This window comes from Lemur catta, chromosome 10 (genome assembly GCF_020740605.2).
Source record: "Lemur catta isolate mLemCat1 chromosome 10, mLemCat1.pri, whole genome shotgun sequence".
Classification (NCBI taxonomy): Eukaryota; Metazoa; Chordata; class Mammalia; order Primates; family Lemuridae; genus Lemur; species Lemur catta.
Genome location: NC_059137.1, coordinates 28,626,198 through 28,648,949, shown reverse-complemented (window position 1 = coordinate 28,648,949; position 22,752 = coordinate 28,626,198). Strand labels below are relative to the sequence as shown.

At 37.1% G+C, this 22,752-nt stretch overlaps 1 protein-coding gene across 3 annotated transcripts in view; it reads left to right on the top strand.

Moving 5' to 3' along the window:
• The first annotated feature begins 4,623 nt into the window (after positions 1–4,623).
• The window catches only part of SMC2 (structural maintenance of chromosomes 2), a 47,504-nt gene continuing 29,375 nt past the window's right edge, over positions 4,624–22,752 (top strand). The window contains exons 1-13 of one of the 3 annotated variants that reach the window (XM_045562436.1): positions 4,624–4,780; positions 5,606–5,834; positions 6,440–6,589; positions 8,520–8,642; positions 9,740–9,778; positions 10,205–10,315; positions 10,508–10,552; positions 11,555–11,788; positions 12,014–12,163; positions 17,221–17,454; positions 18,998–19,157; positions 19,648–19,765; positions 20,722–20,860. In XM_045562436.1, the coding sequence (XP_045418392.1) occupies positions 5,667–5,834; positions 6,440–6,589; positions 8,520–8,642; positions 9,740–9,778; positions 10,205–10,315; positions 10,508–10,552; positions 11,555–11,788; positions 12,014–12,163; positions 17,221–17,454; positions 18,998–19,157; positions 19,648–19,765; positions 20,722–20,860 (1,671 nt within the window). In that variant the 5' untranslated portion in view covers positions 4,624–4,780; positions 5,606–5,666. Of the gene's footprint in view, positions 4,781–4,927; positions 4,952–5,605; positions 5,835–6,439; positions 6,590–8,519; positions 8,643–9,739; positions 9,779–10,204; positions 10,316–10,507; positions 10,553–11,554; positions 11,789–12,013; positions 12,164–17,220; positions 17,455–18,997; positions 19,158–19,647; positions 19,766–20,721; positions 20,861–22,752 lie in introns of those variants that run through there. The other 2 variants (XM_045562437.1, XM_045562438.1) reach the window with 2 other exon arrangements.

Here is a 22,752-nt window from a genome sequence, read left to right as displayed (position 1 = left end):
ATAATGTTGGCTAAAACCAGCACAGAAATGATAAAAGCAAATGATAGCTAGAAAAACTGAACAAATGTGAAACAAGTAAGGATAGATCAAATTTTATGAGTGGTGTATAAAAATATTTTCTTAAGAGCTGGTACTAGATTTATTTAGAGAAATAATTATTGGTTTTAGGAAAAGCTACTTTGAATATAGAATGTACAACAACAAAAAGGAAATTCTTAGTACCAGAAGCAAACTGAAAAATTGAAGAGCAGAAAGCAGAACTGACACTATGGTAGCCCCCCAACAATTTTTACTTGGTATCTATATGCCTCAGGAGCCAGTAGCTGGGTTTTAATGTCCAAGTACAAGGCCTTGAGCTTCAGTGAGGCACAGGAGCTCAAACTAGGCCCTTAGGGTAAAACTGGGAGCCTTAAGGAACTCCAACCACAGGATCTGGAAAAAAATTCTACCTACTAGTCTGAGGTAGAGAGAGGCAAGGAAGTTTGTTTGTCTAAGGCTTTGGAAGGGGAAAAAAACAGAAGGTACCAGTGAAAAATCAAAACTTTAGTCCTGCAACAGATCTAAATTTACAATATCTGCATAATTCAGGAACCACAAACTGAGAAATTAGCATTTAAAAGTGCTTCAGGATCTTTAAGAGCCAAAGTATGCTTGCAGAAGCAAATGCATAATTGCTCTGAAGGGACTCTTTCACAACTCAGGGCATAAGAGATTCCCATTAACAAAACAACCCCACTGAAGAAGGGCACCACATGAGGAAATAAATCACTATGAAAAAGAGTCAGCAAAGGTTGTAAACAAGAGAGTTAGGAACTCAAAAGCTGGAAATAACAGAACTATCAAGAAAGACGGTAAAATAAAGATGAACTTGATTAAAGAGGCAAAATAATAGAAATTATGATGAAAGAATAAGCAGATTTCACAAAGAACCAAACAGAACATGTAGTTTTGAAAACAATATTGTCAGTGAAATTAAAATAGATGAGTCTAACCAGATCCCATGCGTGAATGAATATAATTGCCTCCTTTTCTATTCCTCATTTAAAATTTTGCTTAGCTATGTTTCTTTCCAACTTTGGCAGAGAAGTTATACTCAGTAAAACACAGTACAAATAACATGGTGGTAGAAATGAAATAGAGTCATTTGTCACTTAACAATGGGATACATTCTGAGAAATGTGTTGTTGGGAGATTTCATCTTTGTGAGAACATCATAGTGTACTTACACAAACCTGGATGGTATATGTAGCGGCCCAATTACAGAACAGGGGATGAACACAGAAAGAAACACACAGACACACAAAGACGATACAAGACTGCAGCCCGAAAAGCACCAGTCGCTTTATTTTTATACTCTTTTTGTCCAGCAGCTACTTTCTGGTATGTGACTATCTTTAGAGTCCTGATGTGATATGTTCCATTTCTTATGGAAATTGCTCAAGGAAGGTAGACATTTGCATGTTAACCTTTGGACCTCATTACCGCGTGCAGGACAATGAGACATGCCTTGGCTTGTGTGCAGGACCTAAGGCCCTTGGCTATTTTCCATAGGGAACAGTTTGTCTGTTCAATAGGCCACTCACCTTTAGCTCCAGGGAGCATTCAGCAGTCAATAGGCCGCATCCGGCCCTACTGACTTCTGGTGTCAAGGAGTATTCTGGACCTATTGACCTTTGGACCCAAGAAGCACGTCCAGCTTCGCTGACTCTGGGCTCAAGCCAATTCTTGCCCAGGGACAGTCCCTATAGTATAGCCTGTTCCTCCTAAGCTACAGACCTGTACAGTATATTTCTGTACTGAATACTGTAGGCAACTGTATGACAATGGAAGTATTTGTGTACCTAAACATAGAAAAGGCAATGCATTGTGCTATGATGTTAGGACACCACTAGGCAATAGGAATTTTCAGCTCCATTATAATCTTTTTGGACCACTGTCATATATAATACAGTCCATGGTTGACCGAAATGTTATATGGCACATGACTGTAATCAAAGTGTGCTGCTACTCAATACAATTTAAAAATATAAACTTCCTGTCATTATCAATTCATCCCTTTGAACCCCAAAATAATTGCTCAGAAAAAAAAAATCACCCTAGCTTATTTCTGCAGTAAAATTCTTTCTTTTTCTTCTTCTGTCCCAAGTTCCAGGGGCAGAGGATTCATTCGGGTCCCTGTAAGAGCTGCTTACTTTAGTACTCTAAAATTAGAAAAGTATACCTTAGGAGTAGAAGACCCATCTTTCTCCTAGTTTCTGCTTTATTACTTTATCTGTGTCCTTGTTGGTATTGATGCTTTCCACATAAGCACTAGGACTCCACTCGCTACCAGATTTCTGCTTGAATCACTGCCTGCCAGTGTTGAAGCTTTCAAAAGATTTTAATCCATAGTGATGAAAGAAGTGTTCTGTTTTTACTATGTTTACCCTACAGTCTGTTTCCTGCCCTCACCTCTCCAAATTAGGGAGTATATTGGCTTAGTACCTTGGTCTTCTCCACTTAATTTGTGGTGATCTCAGGAGGCAGAGTTGTAACTTAGCTATCACTGATTTCCTCAAGTCCACCTGTCCTATATTAACAGAAATTCCTTGGTGTTTCTGGCATGTGCTAAGAATAAAACTAATAGAAATCTCTACCTTTACTAGCAATTTGCACTTCAATAAAATCTTAATGAGAGTCGTTAGATGTGTATATTCTTATGACTACCTCAAATTCTTTATCGAACAGAAGTGCATTTGTATGTAAGTTTTCATTCATTTGACATGAGTATATCACCTAGTTATTAAGGTAACTGCAAACGCTAATGTCTGTCCTAACACTTATATTTTCATGCCAAAGCATAGATGAAAGAAAGAGGACATAGCTTAAAGCATATGTGTAAGATTCAATAGAATCAATACAAGTGAATAGCTGTGACATAGAAGGTGCAGGAATCAATGTAGACAAAGATATCTGCTTAATTAAATTGATGTTAGGCCATGACCTGTGGTTGACATCACCAGGAAGTGGGTAGTGTATCAGAGTAAATATATGAGTTTTTTAAACAAATAAACAAACAAAACAACCCATAAAACTTATTTTATTCCCTTAAGTAAGGAAAGAAATTCAAAGTATAGGCCCATTCTTGGTAGTTTGGTTCCAAGTACTGCAATTCCATTCCAGGGCCAAGAAAGCAACTTTTAAATACATGCCATATCCTACTAAATATGTTTCACATGTTGAAAACCTAACCCCTAAAGTGATGGCCTCAGCATGTGAGGCCTTTTGGGTGATGATGAATGGGATTAGAGCCTTATAAAATAGGCCCAAGGGACCTCTCCATGGGAGGAAGCACCGCGTGAAGACAGTTAGAAGGCACTCTTTATCAATCAGAAGCCGGACTTTCCAGTCTCCAGAAATATGAAGTATAAATTGTTCATAAGATCCCCAGTCTATGATATTTTGTTATAGCAGCCCAAAAGGATTCACACACCTTAAAATAGTATTATTGGCTACTCCATCTTTTTGTACCTCACCTAGGATAATACCGTATCCATTCTGGAGTTATGCCCTTATTAACTCAGTATTAATGTGCTCAAACGTGAGTAAACCTGACACCTTTTTCCTTCTTAAGGACAATATATACTGATAACAGGATTGGTTACTAGCAATACTGGATTCCATACACGAAGTATGTATTAACTGTGTAATACTTAAAAACACCCGCTCTGGAGCCAGGCTTGCCTGAGAACAAATCTCGGCTTCTTTACTGCTATTCAGAGAAGTTGCTTAACCTTTTGTGACTCATCTTACTTATCTGTAAAATAAAAACAATATCAGATTTCGCGAGGTTTGCTAAGAGCATTTAAAAAGCCTTTGGAACACAACCTGACATACAGAACTCAATAAATATTAGCTGTCCTAAAGTTTCCAGAAACATTCCCCGAGTGCTAGGCCTGCTTATCATTCCACAGAAAGACCTATTTGTCTGGCACCTACTACTCGCCCCACACAATTTCTCCCTCGGGCTCATGACAACTCTAGAGAGCACTGTAGTCCCTTCCGGACGTGGAAATTTGAGATGAAAAGGCTCCCCGGGGTCATAAGCCAGCGAGGGGCGGAGCCGGGGCCGGACTTCCCAGAAGGCCGGTGCCTCCCTGGTCCCAATAAAGTACAGCTTCCATTTCTCAGGAGTCTGAGCCAACCCGAGAAGATACTGAGGCTTCCGAAACAGAACGAGAACACTGAAAGGAAGCCTCTCCACCCCTCCCCTCCGTCTCTTTGAGACGGTGGCAGCCACCCAAAGCCAGCACCACCCGGCCCTCGAGAAGGCGGAGTCTGCGGGGCGCGGCGGACGGGCGGAAGGGCCTGCGGAGGGGCGGGGCTGGCAAGGCGAGGCCCCGAGGTGGGGCTGGCCTGGAGTGTGCCGGACGCCAGTGTCAATATATGGCACCTGCGCCTTTAGTCCGCAATCCCGTGCCGTTGCATTCTGGGAGCTACCTTCTTCGAGACTCTCTTTCCTGTCGCCTTGTCATTTTTATCGTTCTAGTGGAGGGAAAAGATGGAACCCAAAAGTCAGGCAGCTCCTAGTCACCAACAGAGGAAATAAGATTGGCAGTGGGGTCCTTTCCTCGCGCCGAAATTTAAAGTAGTAAATGGTTCCGGTGCGGGTTCTGAGCTTGGGGCCGCAGTGGCGGAGTTTGCCTCGTAGCACTTGCTACGGGAGGGTTGGCTTTCTCTCCGCTTTTGTGACCGGGAGGAGCTTTGGGGGCGCCCCAAGCCCAGGCGACCTGAGGCGGCTGTAAGGCGGGGGAGTGCGCACGGCCGGTCGGGCCCGGCTCGTGTCTTGGCGGGAAATGGGGGTCAGGGGAAAGGAGGATGGGTAGCAGAGAACCTCAGTTGACAAGTAGGAGCCGGTGGAGGAGGTGTAGAGAGAAAGGCCGGGGCAGACGAGGGAACGCTCTGAGTAAAAGTAAGAAGCTGGAGAACATGAGATTCATCTCATCTCTTTAATAAATACTCAGTGACCTGCCCTTCCCCCGGAGTCGGGCACTATTCGCTGATACAATGTCGGACGTAGGCGAAGATTCTATGAGAACTCATAGTCGTAATGGGTTGTATGGACAAGTAATTACCATTTAGAGACATCTTTAATTGCCATGAAGAGAAAAGAAAGCCGAATTGGAGGGATGAGTAAGGGTGCTCTTTTACGTAGGGAGGTCAGGGTGGACCCCAGTGAGTTGACATTTGAGCAAAGACGTGACTATAGCAGAGTGAGCCATGCCAGTATTGGAGAGAAGCACGTTATGGGCAAAGAGAATGGGGTGTGAAATAATCAGTAGTCTTTGTTAGCTAAAGTATGATAAATGTGGAAAGCAAGCCTGGAAAAATAGGTAGGAGAAGTGGTAAGGAGTTACGACTTCCAAGTTGAGTGGTTTAACTTCCAGGTAGTGGCTATCTCTCCTATATTTTTAAGTAGGCAAAGGATATCTTTACCGCAGAGAAGATAGTGTGGCAAGTGGCTATTTTATTTCGATTTCCCTGTCATTCTTGTTTTAGTCTCTCACATATATTACGATTCCAGGTTTATATGCCACTTACGTGGTGTTATTTCTGTTTTGTACAGAACTGGTGTGTGTCCTGTTTGATTCCTAGCAGAGGTTGATGGGCCCACGACAATATTGAAAATGCATATTAAGTCAATCGTTCTGGAGGGATTCAAGTCCTATGCTCAGAGAACCGAAGTTAATGGTTTTGATCCCCTTTTCAATGCTATTACTGGTTTAAATGGTAGTGGAAAATCCAACATATTGGACTCTATCTGCTTTTTGCTGGGCATTTCCAACCTGTCTCAGGTAAAGTGTAAACTTTCTGATTTATGTGAATTTAAGTCTAGCAAGGAAATCCTCACTGAATTTAGGAGATGCTGATATTCTCTTCATTTGCATTTTTGTACTTTATGTGAATTATCTTATACTTCACAGCAGCCTTTTAGGGAAAATTTTTATTCCATCTGTTAGATGAGAAAACGGAAACTTAAAGAGGTTGCCTCAGGTTTATCCTCTCAAGATGTTTAGGAGTAACACTCAAACTCAGACATTCTGACTTTAAAGCAGGCTCAATGGAGAGTTTGTATTTTCACTCCTGTATCGTAATGCCTTTTCAAATCCTAATGGATTAGATGACTAATGAAATCATAGGTACTGTCTTCCGTTAAATCTTGTAAGTTAACTTTTGTTAAGAAATGAGTAGAAAACAATTCAGAGTTGAAGGGTTCTAAAGAAAGACTCCCTTTGTAGAAAGTCGCCCGTTTTCCTTGCCAGTGGATGCAACTGCCTGTCCTTGTCTACTTAATGGGTACTACATTGGTGGGTTTCCCAACAGCAAGAAATCCATTTTTAGTGCTAATTTGTACAATATGGAATTTTGTAGTGGGTAAACTTTTCTTCTTTTATTTTAGGTTCGTGCTTCTAATTTACAAGATTTAGTTTACAAAAATGGGCAGGCTGGTATTACCAAAGCCTCGGTGTCAATTACTTTTGATAATTCTGACAAAAAGCAAAGTCCTTTAGGATTTGAGGTTCATGATGAAATCACAGTAACAAGACAGGTGAGTGGCTACTAAACAATTGGATACCCTAAGAACTTTTCATGTCCTATGTGGGTTTTTTGGCAATTTGGCTTTGCAAAATGATAAAATTCATGAGCAAAATTGATGTATCAAATATTGACTAGATTCTTTAAGAATATTTTCTTATATTAAAATTTTGATGATGCAGATTCCATCATTAAGAGGATTGAAAGAGGTCTGAAAAATTATCCATCCAGTGTAAGAACTGAACAATCCTTAAATCTTTTTTAATGATTTTTTTTTCAGGTCACATGGTAACATGCTTAAATCTTGAACCACACTTATGTCTTCTCTGGCAGTGCTTGAACACCACCAGTACCTGAGATCTTGCTATCTTCTGAGATAACCCATTCTGTTTTTCGACAGGTCTTATTAGAAAGTTATTCCTATAAATTCAGCCTAAGTCTTCTGTCTTAAAGTTTTACTGTTTAATCCTGGTCCTCTTGAGAGCACTAAGAGCAAATCTAATTTATTCCATATTTTAGTATTTAAAAGATCTGCAAGCGTGAATGTTTTCTAAGCGAAATTTCACCAGGTCTTTGACTTGATGTTTGTTTCTAGTTCCTTCACTTGCCTGATCACACCACAGTATATTCCAGTTTCCCTTCTTGCCCCCATCTGTCTATCTATCCATATGTTGTTTTTAAGGCATGGCACCTCAAATTGTGTGTCAGAGTTGGTCTAGTTAGAATTAAGCAGAATTATTACTTCTTTTCATTTTAGATACTCTGCTTCTATTTTCTCCCAGTATGACGTTGGAGTGTTCCTAATACATTGTTGATTCATACCATATTTACTTGAAACCACTCTGATTTTTTTCAGGTGTGATATTACTCAGCTGTGTTACTGCCATTCTTTTATGTATGCAGGTTTTTGAAACCAAAGAAGAACCTTACATTTGTCCCTTAAATTTTTTTCTTATTATAGTCAGACAATGTTTTCAGCTTGTCAGAATTTTGTTTTTAAAAATCTGCTCCCATTTACTCTCCATCTTAGCATTATGCCACTTATAGATTTTCTCCTCTATATTAATGAAAGGCTCTGATTAATGAACCAGAAAAATGGTTGACTAGGTTGGGACAGAATCGTATTCTATGTCATTAGGCTTCCGTCAAATAATTACCCTACGAGAATTGTCACTAACTGTTACTAATCTACTTGATTGTTTCTGTTCTCATTTAGGCTATAAGCCTGTATCTTTACCAAAATACTGTCATGCAGTCCTTGTCAAATTACTTATGGTAGATGTACTAGGTCTGTCTTTCAGGACCTCAAAACCTGGTGGGTGAGACGGTCTTACCCAATAAATGACGGTTTAAGTATGATAATAGAATATGAATAGTGTCTGGCATGACTTGTTCTTAATGAACTCATACTAAAGCTCCACAATTACTCTTTTTCTTTTAAGGGATCACGAGTCATATCTTCATTAATGCCTTTTAGAATCTTGTCAAGAATTGAGGTTAAGCTGCTTGTCTTTAGGTTTTACCATCTGACTTCTGCTCCCCTTGAAAAGTGGAAAAATAGAGATTAACCTCTGAGTATGGAAAAATTACAGAAAGAAGATGATAAAGAAAGGAAGATATGTTTTACATATACTTGGAAACACAAAGCTACGTAAACCTTATGGAAATATAAACCTTAGAGACCTAGTCTAATGTAAGGTGGGTTAGGAGGCCTGTGGTTGGTTATATAACTAGTTAGCAAAACTGCCTGGATTAGGAGCTAGTTGTCCTGACTCAAGTTAGTGTTTTTGACCATGTCACACTTCCACTGTTTACTCAGAATTGGTTTTGTTTACCATTAGTTGGACAGAACGAATAAGTGCAAAGTAATATACTTAGTAATTTATCATTTTAGCATAAGGTGTGTGTGTACATTCATATTTTTAAAAATTCTTCCTTTTTAGGTGGTGATTGGTGGCAGAAATAAATATTTAATCAATGGAGTAAATGCAAACAACACTAGAGTACAGGATCTCTTCTGTTCTGTTGGCCTTAATGTTAACAACCCTCACTTTCTCATCATGCAGGTATTTTGTTTGAGGTCTTTATATCTCTTTCATAATAGTGTTGATATCTTTTATTTTTAAGTACTACAATAGAAGTACCTTCTTTTTTGGATTTTCCATTTTTTATTTGCTATTATGCTGTGTTTGGAGACCTATTAAGAAATGTGGATTAATTATTTGCACTGGTATCTTCTACCATATTACATACATTTGAATTTTGGAGAACGTTTAGAAATTTTTCTTTAATTTTATTTTATCACTATAAGAATAATACATGTTAACTATTAAAACATTGTCATATTCTTTTATTGTTAGATTAAAGCATTTTAATATTTTAAGCATAAAGTAAGTTTCTTCATTAGAGACTTATGCAAATAAAAAGTAAAGACCAATGTTATCTTGAACTTCTATTATTTCACTTGACCCATCCAGCTGTCCCTTGAGAGAGTCACAGTAAGGCCAATGGGAAGATCCTGATGAGACCAACATAAAAATATTTTCACTACATCACAGTTTCAAAGCTGGAAGTTTGCTTCAAGTGAATCTCAGTCCTAGTAATATAATTCTCTGAGTGTGCAGGTTTTTTTGTTTGGTTTTGGTAATGAATGAGTTTAATGATTTTATGGCATTGGAATAAAATATTTTTTTATTCTATTTGAGGCCTAGAAATGTGTCCTCTATTTCATGAAATTATTTTGGAAGGATATCATTCAAAGAAATCAAGAAATGTTCATTAAGTATGCTAAAATGTATCTATTTACTTTCCATTTTTAAAATTGTTTCTGCATCTTTAATATTAACTGTCTCAGAAAAATGGTCTGAGTTAACTTTGTATCATCTAAAATATTGTTTCATTTGTGTCATTTAGTAACTTATGTAACACATCACTGGTAAGTCAGGAAGTAAATAGCAAAGTTCCAAAGTTCTAGAATTACATAAGCTATCTTTGGTAACAAATTTAACAAAAGAAACATCTTTTCATGTAGGTGAACGATAGACCTCCCCTAAGATTGGTATATTGAGATTCAGCAGCTTCAGTAGAGATAAACATGAATGCCTTTAGGTTGGATTTTCTGTAATTTATTATCATTATAGTATGTTTACCATTTTATTTTCAGGGCCGAATTACAAAAGTATTGAATATGAAACCTCCAGAGGTAAGAGTACTATTTATGAACATTAAAAATAGTAATTATAGATATTGTTTTAATCTTCTAGGCAATCAACTTTTTAGTATAATTTCTCCAATTACAAAGTTCTTGGAAATATTGTTTAAGAATGACCAATAAAGTAAATAATTTGTTTATTTAATATTTGGCAGTATGCCCAACATTAAAAGAAATTTTGACTGTATAATGTGGTCTTGCTCAACTGATGTTCTGCATCAGGATTCATCCTTACAAAAAAACCCTACAGAAGAAGATTTATATAAAATTACTGTGTTTAACTTCTTTGGTCTATGTGGGCCATTATTTTTGTAAGATGCTTAGTGAGGTCAAGACTATAAATGATATACTTAGTGTAAACTCCAATGAGACACATTATCTTGGATTCTTAAAACATTAACACAATTGTCATTCCAGATTTTATCCATGATAGAAGAAGCAGCTGGAACCAGAATGTATGAGTACAAAAAAATAGCTGCCCAGAAAACTATAGAAAAAAAGGAGGCTAAGTTGAAAGAAATTAAGACGGTAATTAAATTTTTATAAAACATTTTTGGAGAAGAGTGTAATCTTGCTTTTGAAGTTTGTGCTATATAGATGGAATTTTTTTTTCTCAGTTCAATTTTCTATAGTCTTTCTTCCATGACACTTCTCTTTTGAAAATTTTTTATGGTACTTTTCATACTAAAAATACTGATTTTTTTTTCCTTTATTTTCCAGATACTTGAAGAAGAGATTACTCCAACCATTCAAAAATTAAAAGAGGTATATACTATATATGGGAGGAGAGTCAGAATGTGTGGTGATATATCCCAAATTATGCACATGGGAATGAAATATATACTATTTCTTGGGGATTGTTTTCTGGGATGAGATAAGGAGTTAGAGTTGGTACTCTATAACTCAGTCTTCTGCTTGCAGACAATATGTACTTCATATCTGTTAAGTCATTATGATATTGGAGAATGATCTTTCTAATCTCAGAAAATGATATGTCAGATTTTCATTATTAAACAAGTCTGGATTTCCCTGGATGATTTGACTAGAACAACATTTCTTAACCATACGGCACACTTAGTAACCCTTGTTGGTAGAATGAATGAATAACTTCTAGGATAAGAGAGGCTAGCACTGTAATTATTGCTGTCAAGGCATTTTGTAAGTGAAAGGTATTAAAACAGAGTTGAGTTTTCTCTTTGATTTTTGCAGCTCCTGATATAAAACTTGGCCATGTTTCAGTAAAAGAATACATTTATAAACTACATTGTTTTTATAGATACCCATTGAGGAATTTATTAAATGCTCGTTAAAATTTGGTAATGCTGAAAGGTGTTTTATTAATTCTTATAGCAATGTAGGTGTTGGAAAAAATGAAAAATTGTGATTCTGAAGGTGCCCTTTTTGTATACATGATTTAAAAATATACTTAATAGTGTATCACTGTTGGGTATGTAGATTATCTTTGTAGACTTCCTGCCACCAGTTTATGGACCTATCTTTCTTTGTTAATCCCAGCTGCTTGATTATATGTTAGAAGAAATAGCCACATAGGATTCACTAGAGATGGTATAATGCTATCTAAAAATCCAGAATTTTAATGTAATGTAAAGTTTCCTAAAATTTAAAATGCCATGATCATTCAATATGAGACAGAAATCTATTATATCATGTAATGGGAAATATGATACATGTTATAGATTGATTGTTTCCAAATTTGTTTAAAAATATGAATTTTGAATTATTCTTCATTGGTGACTTCTCTTTCAGGAAAGATCTTCCTATTTGGAGTACCAAAAAGTAATGAGAGAAATAGAACATTTGAGTCGATTATATATTGCTTATCAGTTTTTGCTGGCTGAAGATACCAAAGCACGCTCGGCTGAGGAGTTAAAAGAAATGCAGGATAAAGTTGTACAGCTTCAAGAAAAATTGTCTGAGAATGATAAAAAAATAAAAGCACTTAATCATGAAATAGAAGAATTGGAAAAAAGTAAAGATAAGGTCTGGACATATATATTAGTACAGATAATATACTCCGAAAAAAAATATTAAATGATATAACTATTTAGGGTTTGCTGGGCATTGTGTTCCATATTGATTTGTTAATCTTAAAGTAGGATAATGAAATAGCTTGTAAAAAAGTAAATATTTCATATGGGAATCATATGAGAAAATGACAACATGAACAAATTTTGAATAGTTTGAATTGGGTGCATTTGATTATAGGAAATTGGAGGTATACTTCGATCTTTAGAAGATGCTCTTGCAGAGGCTCAGCGAATTAATACTAAATCTCAAAGTGCATTTGATCTCAAGAAGACAAATCTGGCAAGTGAAGAAAACAAACGCACAGAACTGGAAAACAATATGGCTGAGGTAAGCAAATAAGCCTAATTTAATTGCTGCTAGTGTACATTTATCCATTTGGTAAATATTTTGTGTTTGTCCACTATGAGCTAGGTGTAGTTATTTGGGCTGGGTATATAGCAATGGACAAAATGGTCAAAAGTCCTTGCCTTGTGGGTCCTTCATGCCAGTGGGGGAAATGATGATACAAATAAATAAAATGTATAGCATGTTATATAGTGATAACTGATGTGGAGAAAAAGTAAAGCAGAGAAAGGGATTAGGGGTATAGGGGAAGAAGAGTGCAATTTGGGATTTTAAATTGAGTAGCCATTGAAGTATGGAGTTACCATTACCTAAGACAAAACAGGAAGAACAGGTTTGAGTGGAGAAAATAAATACAGTGTGAACAATATAGGCTTGAGATGCCTGTTAGACATCTTGAGTGGTGATGCTGAGTAGATAATTAAATATGTTTGAGTATTGAATCTAGGCAAAAATACAGATTTGGGGGTCATCAATGTATACATGATATTTAAATCCATGAGACTATATAAAATTATTAAGGGTGTGAGTATATAAGAAGAAAAGAGGCTTAAGGTTTGAGCGCTGAATACTTATTTTTTTTTTTTTTTTTTTGAGACAGAGTGTCACTTTGTTGCCCTGGCTAGAGTGAGTGCCATGGCGTCAGCCTTGCTCACAGCAACCTCAAACTCCTGGGCTTAAGCGATCCTACTGCCTCAGCCTCCCCAGTAGCTGGGACTACAGGCATGCGCCACCATGCCCGGCTAATTTTTTCTATATATATTTTAGTTGGCCAGATAATTTCTTTCTATTTTTAGTAGAGACAGGGTCTCGCTCTTGCTCAGGCTGGTCTCGAACTCCTGACCTCGAGCGATCCACCTGCCTCGGCCTCCCAGAGTGCTAGGATTACAGGCGTGAGCCACCGCGCCCGGCCAAGCGCTGAATACTTAAGAAGTTAGGAGACATGAGAAAGAATGAGCAAAGAGATTGAGGAGGTATGAGCAAAGTCTCAGGGCAGTAAGTTGTCATGGAGGCCAAATGTAAAAGGTGTTTCAAGGAGAGGTGGCCCTGAGTTCCTGATTAGAGTGTGTTCATACTCTCACAGAACGAAGGCCAAAACATTTAAGAGTGAGTATACATAACTTTTTGAGAAGTTTTCTGAAAAGGCTAAATAAATAGGGAGCTAACTGGAGGGTAATGTACAAGTAAGAGATTTTTTGGCTTGATTTTTACATTGGATAAATAACAAATTGTATTGATGGAAAAGATGCAGTAGAAAAGGCATCATTTGTGATTCAGAAAAGAGAGATTGGAGAATTATTAAAACAAGGTTCCTCAGTAGATGAGAGTAGAATAGAAACTATACAATTAGATGAGGTCATCTTTGCAAGTAGTAGGACTTGGTCATCCATAGTAACAGAAGATTCAAGTGTATAGTCTCATACGGGTAGGTAAGTAGGTGTGTATTGGAGCTTACGGACTTCTCTTGAGGGTGATTCTGTTGTCCCAGTGAGAATAAATATTTGTCTTTTCATTGAAAAAAATAATGAAAATAAAATATTTCTTTATACTGTCATATTAGATGTATTTGCACATTCAATTATCAACTTAAACAGTAAGGTAAAAATTTAGACAAAAGCAATATGAATGTGATATAGCAGCAGTCTGTGTTTTGACACATAGCAGCTAAAATCAGTGCATCAGATTTTTTTTTTTTAATTGAGGTTTGTAAAGCTCTAAAGTATGGACCTTTCTTGGTTTGGGTTCATTTTTCGTTAATCTTATCAGGTCCTTAAGCTTCACATAGTGGCCCTGATTACTCCTTTTTTTATCTTCTTTTCTGTATCCGCTTATTCTTCCTGATCTCTAAATTTTAGCATGTTCCCGGGCTAACACTCAGACATCCTCTATATACATTCATTCAGCCCTGTTGCTCTACATACCATCTACATGTTGATGCCTTGCAAATCTATAACTAGGCTTAAATATTTCCTTTGACTCTGTGAAGGAGGTTCACTGTGCACTGGTTACTAACTTGTCTGAGGTCAGTAACACAAAACACTCATATATGACATATTACATGAAGTGAATGTATTACTTATAGATAGGCAGCAAAGGAAAACAAAAGTCCACGATTTGTTGCAAGCTTCGTAGCTGAATGGCTGGGATCCTGGGCGAGTCGGTGCTCCAGGCAGGCCTGATCACCCTGGTTCTGATGGTGGTCCTCCTGGGCTAGTGAAAATGCATTCTGGCTATGGCTCAACAATACTCAAGGAGATTATGTCAGTCAAAGTGTTACATCCATCTGAGGAGACAAATAACCTCCTCTTCCAGATTCATGTCCATAGAGCATGCATTCTAAAGGCAAATAGTAAAAAGTATGGTTGGGAACACTGATACTGGGATTCATAGGTGCTAACAGATGATTAGAAATGCTGAGATTGGGATTTTACAGGTGCAGTCTAAGCAGACAGCTGCCTGATCCACCTCCACCCCTAGCAAGCTCAGTGTTTCTCAACATCCACTGCAGCACTGTTTCCCTTGAGCTGGAGTATAGTATTTAGTGTCCACACTGCCCTTGTCCGATGGTGGTACCACCCATTAGCTCATCCTTTTGATGTCTCTCAGTTGTTTTATGAATCAGCTGTTCCATTGTTGAGAGGCTCCATTGGCCTGTGGATGACAGGGTACATGAAAAGTTTATCTTATTCCACAAGAGAGTGCCCTTTGTTGTGTTGCTTGGGCAGTAAAGGATGTTCCTTGATCAGAGTAAAGTCTGATGGGGTATCTAAAAATATGACAAATTCCTTTCAAAGGTGGCCTCAGCATTCACATGAGTGACATATATTTGTCCCTTTCAGGCAGCAAGCTGTTGCCATAGTCCTTGTCTCCACATAGTGGATCTTTTATCAGTCTAGTCACTCAGTTGCCATTCTCCTGAGCAGATGGCTAGGCTGCTGGCAGCAGCCCATGAGTTGTTAAACATGTAGCAAGATACGATGGTAGGGTGACCTGAGTAGACATCACCACTGCCTGTAGTTTGGCCCACTGGGCAGAATATCCATGTTCAGTCTCAGTCAAATAATGGCCATTCATTGGCCTGATGGTGGCTACAGTCCAGTGGACCCTCTCTGCCTTGTTTCATCTCAGAATCTTGGGCCCCAGGTAGCCAGAGGAGGAGTCAAAGCATCCCCTCTGGGTCACTTGGACCCTTCTGGTAAGCTAGTCGTTTGTTCATGGAGCCTAGTGATCCTTTGGGGTTCCGACTGGACCTGATCTTAAATATATCATTTCTGCTTGATAATTGAGCTCTGTTGAGCTTAGCCAAATTATTGGTGAGATTTGTAAGCACCCAGGTAAAAATGGGCAGTTCAAGTTGCAGACACATATGTATGGTATACTGGGTTTAACGTGTTCAGTCCCTACCAGTGCACAACAGCAAGCTAGGAGTTACCATTCAAAAGGATTACATCTGGTGGCTGCCTTAGGCAATTTACAAGTCAGAAAATCTGAGAGTCTAGCACACTTTAGTGGCAATTTTCTGTTGCCATAGACTCCAGTCAGTGTGCATAGAAGTTGTGGATACTGTCATTGCATGGGGCTAGCAGGTTCTAAAGAAGTGTTTAATGACTTCTAAGGCCTGCAAAAGGCCCCAGTCAAAGTTGGCAGCTTTTTTTGTCACCTTGACTAAAGGAACCAAAGAACACCCACATGGGGTATATGTTGTGTTTAGTATCCCAGAGGCCTCCCAGCTGTCAGGCTACCAAGGCCAAGAATTTTTGTTTATATTACTCACTATACTCTTACTGCAGTTCTTCAAACACTCAGACAGGTTCTAGAGATTGTCAAGTATACTGCCCTCCACCCAAGCATTCGCATGGTAATTCCTCTCTCTTCAGTCTTCTGCTCAAATGTTATCTCACAAAGGCCTCTTCCCTTATTATTCTTATTAAAATAGTACTTCCCATCACTTTCTGTCTCCTTCCCTTGCTTTATTTGTTTACTGTGTCTTCCACCCTTGAATATAGCCTCCCTGAGGACAAGTTTGTAGTCTGTGTCTTTTTTTTTTTTTTTTTTTTTTTTTTTTGAGACAGAGTGTCACTTTGTTGCCCGGGCTAGAATGAGTGCCGTGGCATCAGCCTAGCTCACAGCAACCTCAGACTCCTGGGCTTAAGCGATCCTACTGCCTCAGCCTCCCTAGTAGCTGGGACTACAGGCATGAGCCACCATGCCCGGCTAATTTTTTTGTATATATATTTTTTAGTTGGCCAGATAATTTCTTTCTATTTTTAGTAGAGACGGGGTCTCACTCTTGCTCAGGCTGGTCTCGAACTCCTGACCTCGAGCGATCCACCCGCCTCGGCCTCCCAGAGCTAGGATTATAGGCGTGAGCCACCGCGCCCGGCCTGTAGTCTGTGTCTTTAATTTTCCCAGAACAGTGCCTGCTGTATAGTAAGTGCCTAGTAAGTGTTTGATGAATCATGACCTAATCAAGTGGGCCAAAATTTGTGGTCACTTTCTTGTAAATAAGATAGCTAGATTTTTTTTTTCATTTTCCAGTGCTGGTCTCTTGCATAGTGTTGAATATCTGGTTAGTATTACTTAAAAGGTATTAAATATTGGTAATACTTTCCCTACAACTGTTTAGTACTTAAATTTTATGGCTTTTAATAATTTATAAAATATTTTCATATACATGTTCTTAATCCTAAAACCTCTACTTTTAAGCTTAGTGTAGGATGGCTACTATTTCAACTTTATAGCTCTAGAAACTGATTTTTAGTTTCTTCAATATGCAATGATTTTTAGCTCAGTTTCTCTTAGATTTGATAATATATGGAATGAAAATATTTCAGGTAGTATAAGAGTTACATTTATCCCCAAAAGTGAGAGTGAATTTCAAAGTAGTAATTCAGTATTTATAAAGTTATGATGGTTGAATTATTTTCTTTATCATGCTCACTTCAAATTGCTATGAAATGTGATAAGGTGAGGGTATATGCGTGTAAAAAAGTGAATGTTTTTCCTAACATATATTTTTCAATTTGAAACTCTTTCTAAAGGACTCTAAAACTTTAGCAGGGAAGGAAAAAGAGGTTAAAAAGATAACAGATGGGCTGCATGCCCTTCAAGAAGCAAGTAATAAAGATGCCGAAGCTCTGGCTGCTGCACAGCAGCACTTCAATGCTGTTTCCGCTGGCCTGTCCAGCAGTGAAGATGGAGCAGAAGCGACTCTAGCCACTCAGATGATGGCCTGTAAAAATGATATAAGTAAAGCTCAGACAGAAGCCAAGCAGGTAACTACAGACATTAAGCAGTGTGTGATTACTTTTTTTCTCTTTTAAGAAGTTTCTTTTCACATTATGCTTTGGCAGTTGTTACAAAATTCTGAAAATAATCAGTGTCAGTGAACCTGTTTACTTTATTCTGTCTCATCTCTGTGATACCTAATACAGCAAAAATATATGTTAATTGCTAAATATTGATTTAGCAATTTAATTTGTCAAGATGCTGTAAAACATAAATTATCTTAATTCAGTTCATAAGTGCATTAAATGGTTTGCTCTGTTTACAGCATTGTATGGAATATTGGACGTTAGTCAATTCTTTTCTGGCTGTTTGTTTTTATTGACATCATAGTGTTGAAGTCTTAAGCTTTAACAGGAAAAAAAAAAAAACCCATCCTCTCCATTGCTTTGCTTTTCCTACCTAGTTCTTAAAAACCTTGTTTCTGGAACTTTACAACATCTTTCTAGGAAGTCTCTTTACATGAGCTCACATTTACACACATTCCAATCTTTGGTCTCCCTACTCTGATTTCATAATCTTCTGAGTCTTGTCAGTCTACGTAATGTTTGTCAAATATGGTCACATAGTGTAAAGTCCTATGAATACAAGAGTTTTGCTGGCAGAAAAAAAATATTTTATATATATATATGTGCGTGTGTGTATATATATGTACACATACACACACAAACACAGGTCATTCCTTTCTTTTTATAATGGAGGATGCAGCTTTTAAATGTGCACACAAATATGTGAGATTGTGCATTAATCCTACTGAAGTTTATCTATGTATGTATTTGCAACTTTTTCATTCAGGGCTGACAGAAATGTTAGTCACAAAAATTTATAAGAATTTGACAATAGAAAAACTTGAAAGTACTCTAAGTTTTTCTGTTCACTTATTTTATAAAAGAACCGTGAAAAATCTATTATTCAATTTTAGAGGAAGGGTACTCCCTTATACATCTTACAATACTCAATTATGTAAACTTCAGATGTATTAAGGTCTGATGCATTTAAATAGTGCTAGTATTTAAATATTTTACTCTTAGCATTTAAATTTCTCTGTCAGTTTAGCCTCCTTTTCCTATATAATCTTATTTCTCATTGCTCAGTGCAGCTTCTCCACTGTTGTTGGACAGTACTCACATATGTACACATACAATAACACCTAATTGGAAAGGAAGGAAACTAGAATTGTGATTTCTAGCTTTCTATTGTATTTTTAATTTAACCAGCTACTGACATTTTCACTGTGATATAATTTTTCAACCTTGTTAGTATGTCATGTTTTATAAATGTTAAAATATGGACTTATATTGCAAATTATTTAATAATGTATATTAATTATATATTAGTTTATACTCCATGTAATTTCTTGAGGAGGAAATACTGGGAAATGATTGATCTGTTGAAATGCCAGTCCAAGAGACCAAACAGTTATGTTTTCTAGGCTAAGGTCTCTTAATTAAACCAATCTGAATCTGTGCCCATTTAATTACTTACATTATCTGCTTCATATGTCATATTGTCTGTTACATTTCTTTGTCACAGGCTCAGATGAAGTTGAAACATGCCCAGCAGGAATTAAAGAATAAACAAGCTGAAGTTAAGAAGATGGATAGTGGCTACAGGAAGGATCAAGAAGCTTTAGAAGCTGTAAAGAGAGTTAAAGAAAAACTTGAAGCTGAAATGAAAAAGCTAAATTATGAAGGTTTCCCTTTAAAAACATGATAAATTATTAGGAGGGTAGTGATTATTGATAAAAAGTAATTTAAAGGGAATAAGGAAGTAGGAAACACTTTAGCCTCTTAATGGGTATTAGTATAAGAAGTATTTGTAAAAATAGTCAGAAAAATATTATAAAACAGTGCTTTGAATTTTTGAGAACTCCATATTGAGAATTTCCTGTTTTCATCATTTGAAAGCTCAAAAATGTCATTTGTATATTTTTACATTAGTGGGCATTCAATTTATATGTTGTTTCTTTGAATGAAAATTTTGTTATTTGTTGTTGGAAATAATGCCTGCTTGACATTTGATAGAAATTTGAATGTTAAGCATTTTTTAAATTTAATACTTATCAGAAATTTATAGTTTGCTTCTAGGAATGCTTTTGAATGAAACAGAGTTTACTAATATTTTCCTTAAAACAGTAGAATGAGTTTTTAAAATTTGGTTTCTATTTATGATTTACTCTTCAGAAAATAAGGAGGAAAGACTTTTGGAAAAGCGCAGGCAGCTGTCTCGTGATATCAGTAGATTGAAAGAAACATATGAAGCTCTCTTGGCCAGATTTCCCAATCTTCAATTTGCATACAAGTGAGAGATTTAAATTTTGAATTTTATCATAGTAATAACCAAGACATATTTTCATTTAAGCTGGAACCAGTCTGAAAATTAACACCAAGATTTTTGTGTGGAACTTCTTGTAAGCTGCTTTTCCGTAATGAATATTTTTGCCTTAAACATTTATTGAAATGCTTCAAATATTGGCAGGGGAAATTTTTTTGAAATTTAATGGCTGCTCATGCCACTCATCTTAAAACCAAAACGAGGGGAATTTAATCTCAGTTTAAAGTATCTAAAGTTGTTCTATCATTATTGCTAAATATCTGCATTTACGTCTTTTTTTTTTTTTGATACAGAGTGTCACTTTGTTGCCCTGGCTAGAGTGAGTGCCGTGGCGTCAGCCTAGCTCACAGCAACCTCAAACTCCTGGTCTCAAGCAATCCTACTGCCTCAGCCTCCCGAGTAGCTGGGACTACAGGCATGCGCCACCATGCCCGGCTAATTTTTTCTATATATATTTTAGTTGGCCAGCTAATTTGTTTCTATTTTTAGTAGAGACGGGGTCTCGCTCTTGCTCAGAGCTGGTCTCGAACTCCTGACCTCAAGCGATCCACCTGCCTCGGCCTCCCAGAGTGCTAGGATTACAGGCGTGAGCCACCGCGCCCGGCCTGCATTTACGTCTTATAACTTGTTTAGCTATGTGGGTTTTTTTATGGAATACTTACCATAATCGTATGTATGTATTATAGTGATGAGGACATCAGAGTTGTTTTTATTACATTGAAAAAACATACTGAAATATCTATTGATTGATATAAAAACAACAGCTGGCTAGTCATTTGAAACATGTTAAAATTTTTGTTTTCTTGAAACTGTGATTCTTCTACTTTCAGTTTAATGTGTTGTCAAAGAGTATTTGACTGGTAAAATATGCCTTTCTCTATTTTCTTATCTAAGATTAATTTTTGTCAACTTTTCTATTTTAGGGATCCAGAGAAGAACTGGAATAGAAATTGTGTGAAAGGACTCGTAGCTTCTCTGATTAGTGTGAAAGATACTTCTGCAACTACAGCTTTAGAACTGGTGGCTGGGGAACGACTCTACAATGTTGTAGTAGATACAGAGGTAAATTGATTTTAATAAAGAATATTTAAAATTGCTGTGTAGCTTGAAAAGTTATATGCTGCTAGAAGAATTGGATGCTCTTTTGATGTTTTAAGATTCTATTTTAAGGTCACTTATCTTTATAGGGTAAAACTGTTCAGTTAATGACTTCTGGATAATTGTACTTTAAAAGAAGTCTCAGGCTTATTTAGGAACTCAGAATGCGTATTATCAGTCTTTTTGGAGATTATTTTTGCTGTGTAACTTTGAATTTATTTAAATTTGTAAAATAATCTGGGAATAAATGACCTGTTTTTAATGTCAGTCTTCCCATCAAGGTAATAGTGAATTTATCTACATTTCTTCAATTTTCATTTTTTGTTCCTCTGTAGAGTGCTCTTCTTCCTTCATATGAATGCTACATAGTCATTGTTGAATTTACATCCTTGTGTCTTTTGAATTTTTTTATTGTATATATTTAAGGTGTACAATATGTTTTGCTACATATACATGGTATACATACATCATTTTCCATAGTTACCTTTTTTGTGTGTTAAGAGCACCTAAAATCTCTGCAATTTTCAGTATGTAATATTAATTATAGTCCTCATGCTGCACATTCCATCTCGAAATGGGTAGATTTATTTATCCTACCTAATTGCAAATTTGTACTCTTTGGCATATGATCTACTTCTACCCATTTCCTTCCCCCTCCCCACCTCTGGTAACTACTCTTCTACTCTCTAGTTCTTCTTATTCAGCTTTTGTTTTTGTTTTTCACATGTATAATTGATGCCATACAGTAATTGTTTTTCTGTGTCTGGTTATATCACTTAGCATAATGTCTTCCAGATTCATCTGTGTTGTTGCAAATGGTAGCATCTCTTTTTTAAGGCTGAATAATATTCCATATTGTTTGTGTGTGTGTGTGTGTGTGTGTGTGTATGCAAGAGAGATGAGAGATAGAAAGCACTAAACATTTCTTTATTCATTCCTAATTTCAAAATATCAGTAGGATACAAATGTTTTTTGTTTGTTTGTTTGTTTGTTTTAACATGGCTAGCTTTTATAATACCTCAGTAAGGGCTGTTCGTGTGCCCATTACCCAAACAGTGTTCATTGTACCTGTTAGGTAGCTTTTTACCCCTCCCTTCCTCCCACCTCCTCACTTCTTGATTTCCAGTGACTAACTTCTCTGTGCCCATGTGTGCCTATTGATTAGTTCCAAATTATTAAAGAGTACATGTGGTGTTTGTTTTTCCATTTCTGAAATACTTCAGTTAGGATAATGGTCTCCAGTTCCATCCAAATTGCTGCAAAAGACATTATTTCATTCCTTTTAGTGGCTGAGTAGTACTCTATGGCAGCAGTCCCCAACCCTTTTGGCAGCAGGGACTGGTTTCATGGAAGACAATTTTTCCACAGATTGGGGTGGTGGGAGGTGGAGCTCAGGTGGTGATGTGAGTGATGGGGAGCAGCTATAAATATAGATGAAGCTGCTTCTTCACTCCCTTGCCTGCTCGCCTCCTGCTGTGCAGCTAGTTTCCTAAGTTTCAGGGAAGATAGTTTTTCCACAGATAGTGGATTGGGGGGAGGCGGAGTTCAGGTGGTGATACGGCACAGTTCCTAACAGGCTGTAGACCAGTATCAGTCCTTGGCCTGGGGGTTGGGGAGCACAGCTCTGTGGTGCATATATATATGCCTCATTTTGTTAATCCACTCAGGAATTAATGGAAACTTAGGTTGATTCCACTACTTTGCAGTTTTTCCATAGAGGTCATACTAATTTGCAGTCCCACCAACAGTATTGGCGTACCTCCTTTCTGTCTGCATCCACTGCAGCATCTGTTGTTTTTGAGTGTTTACATTGAGTGTTATTATTGATATGCAGGATGCCGTTCTGTTTATCATGT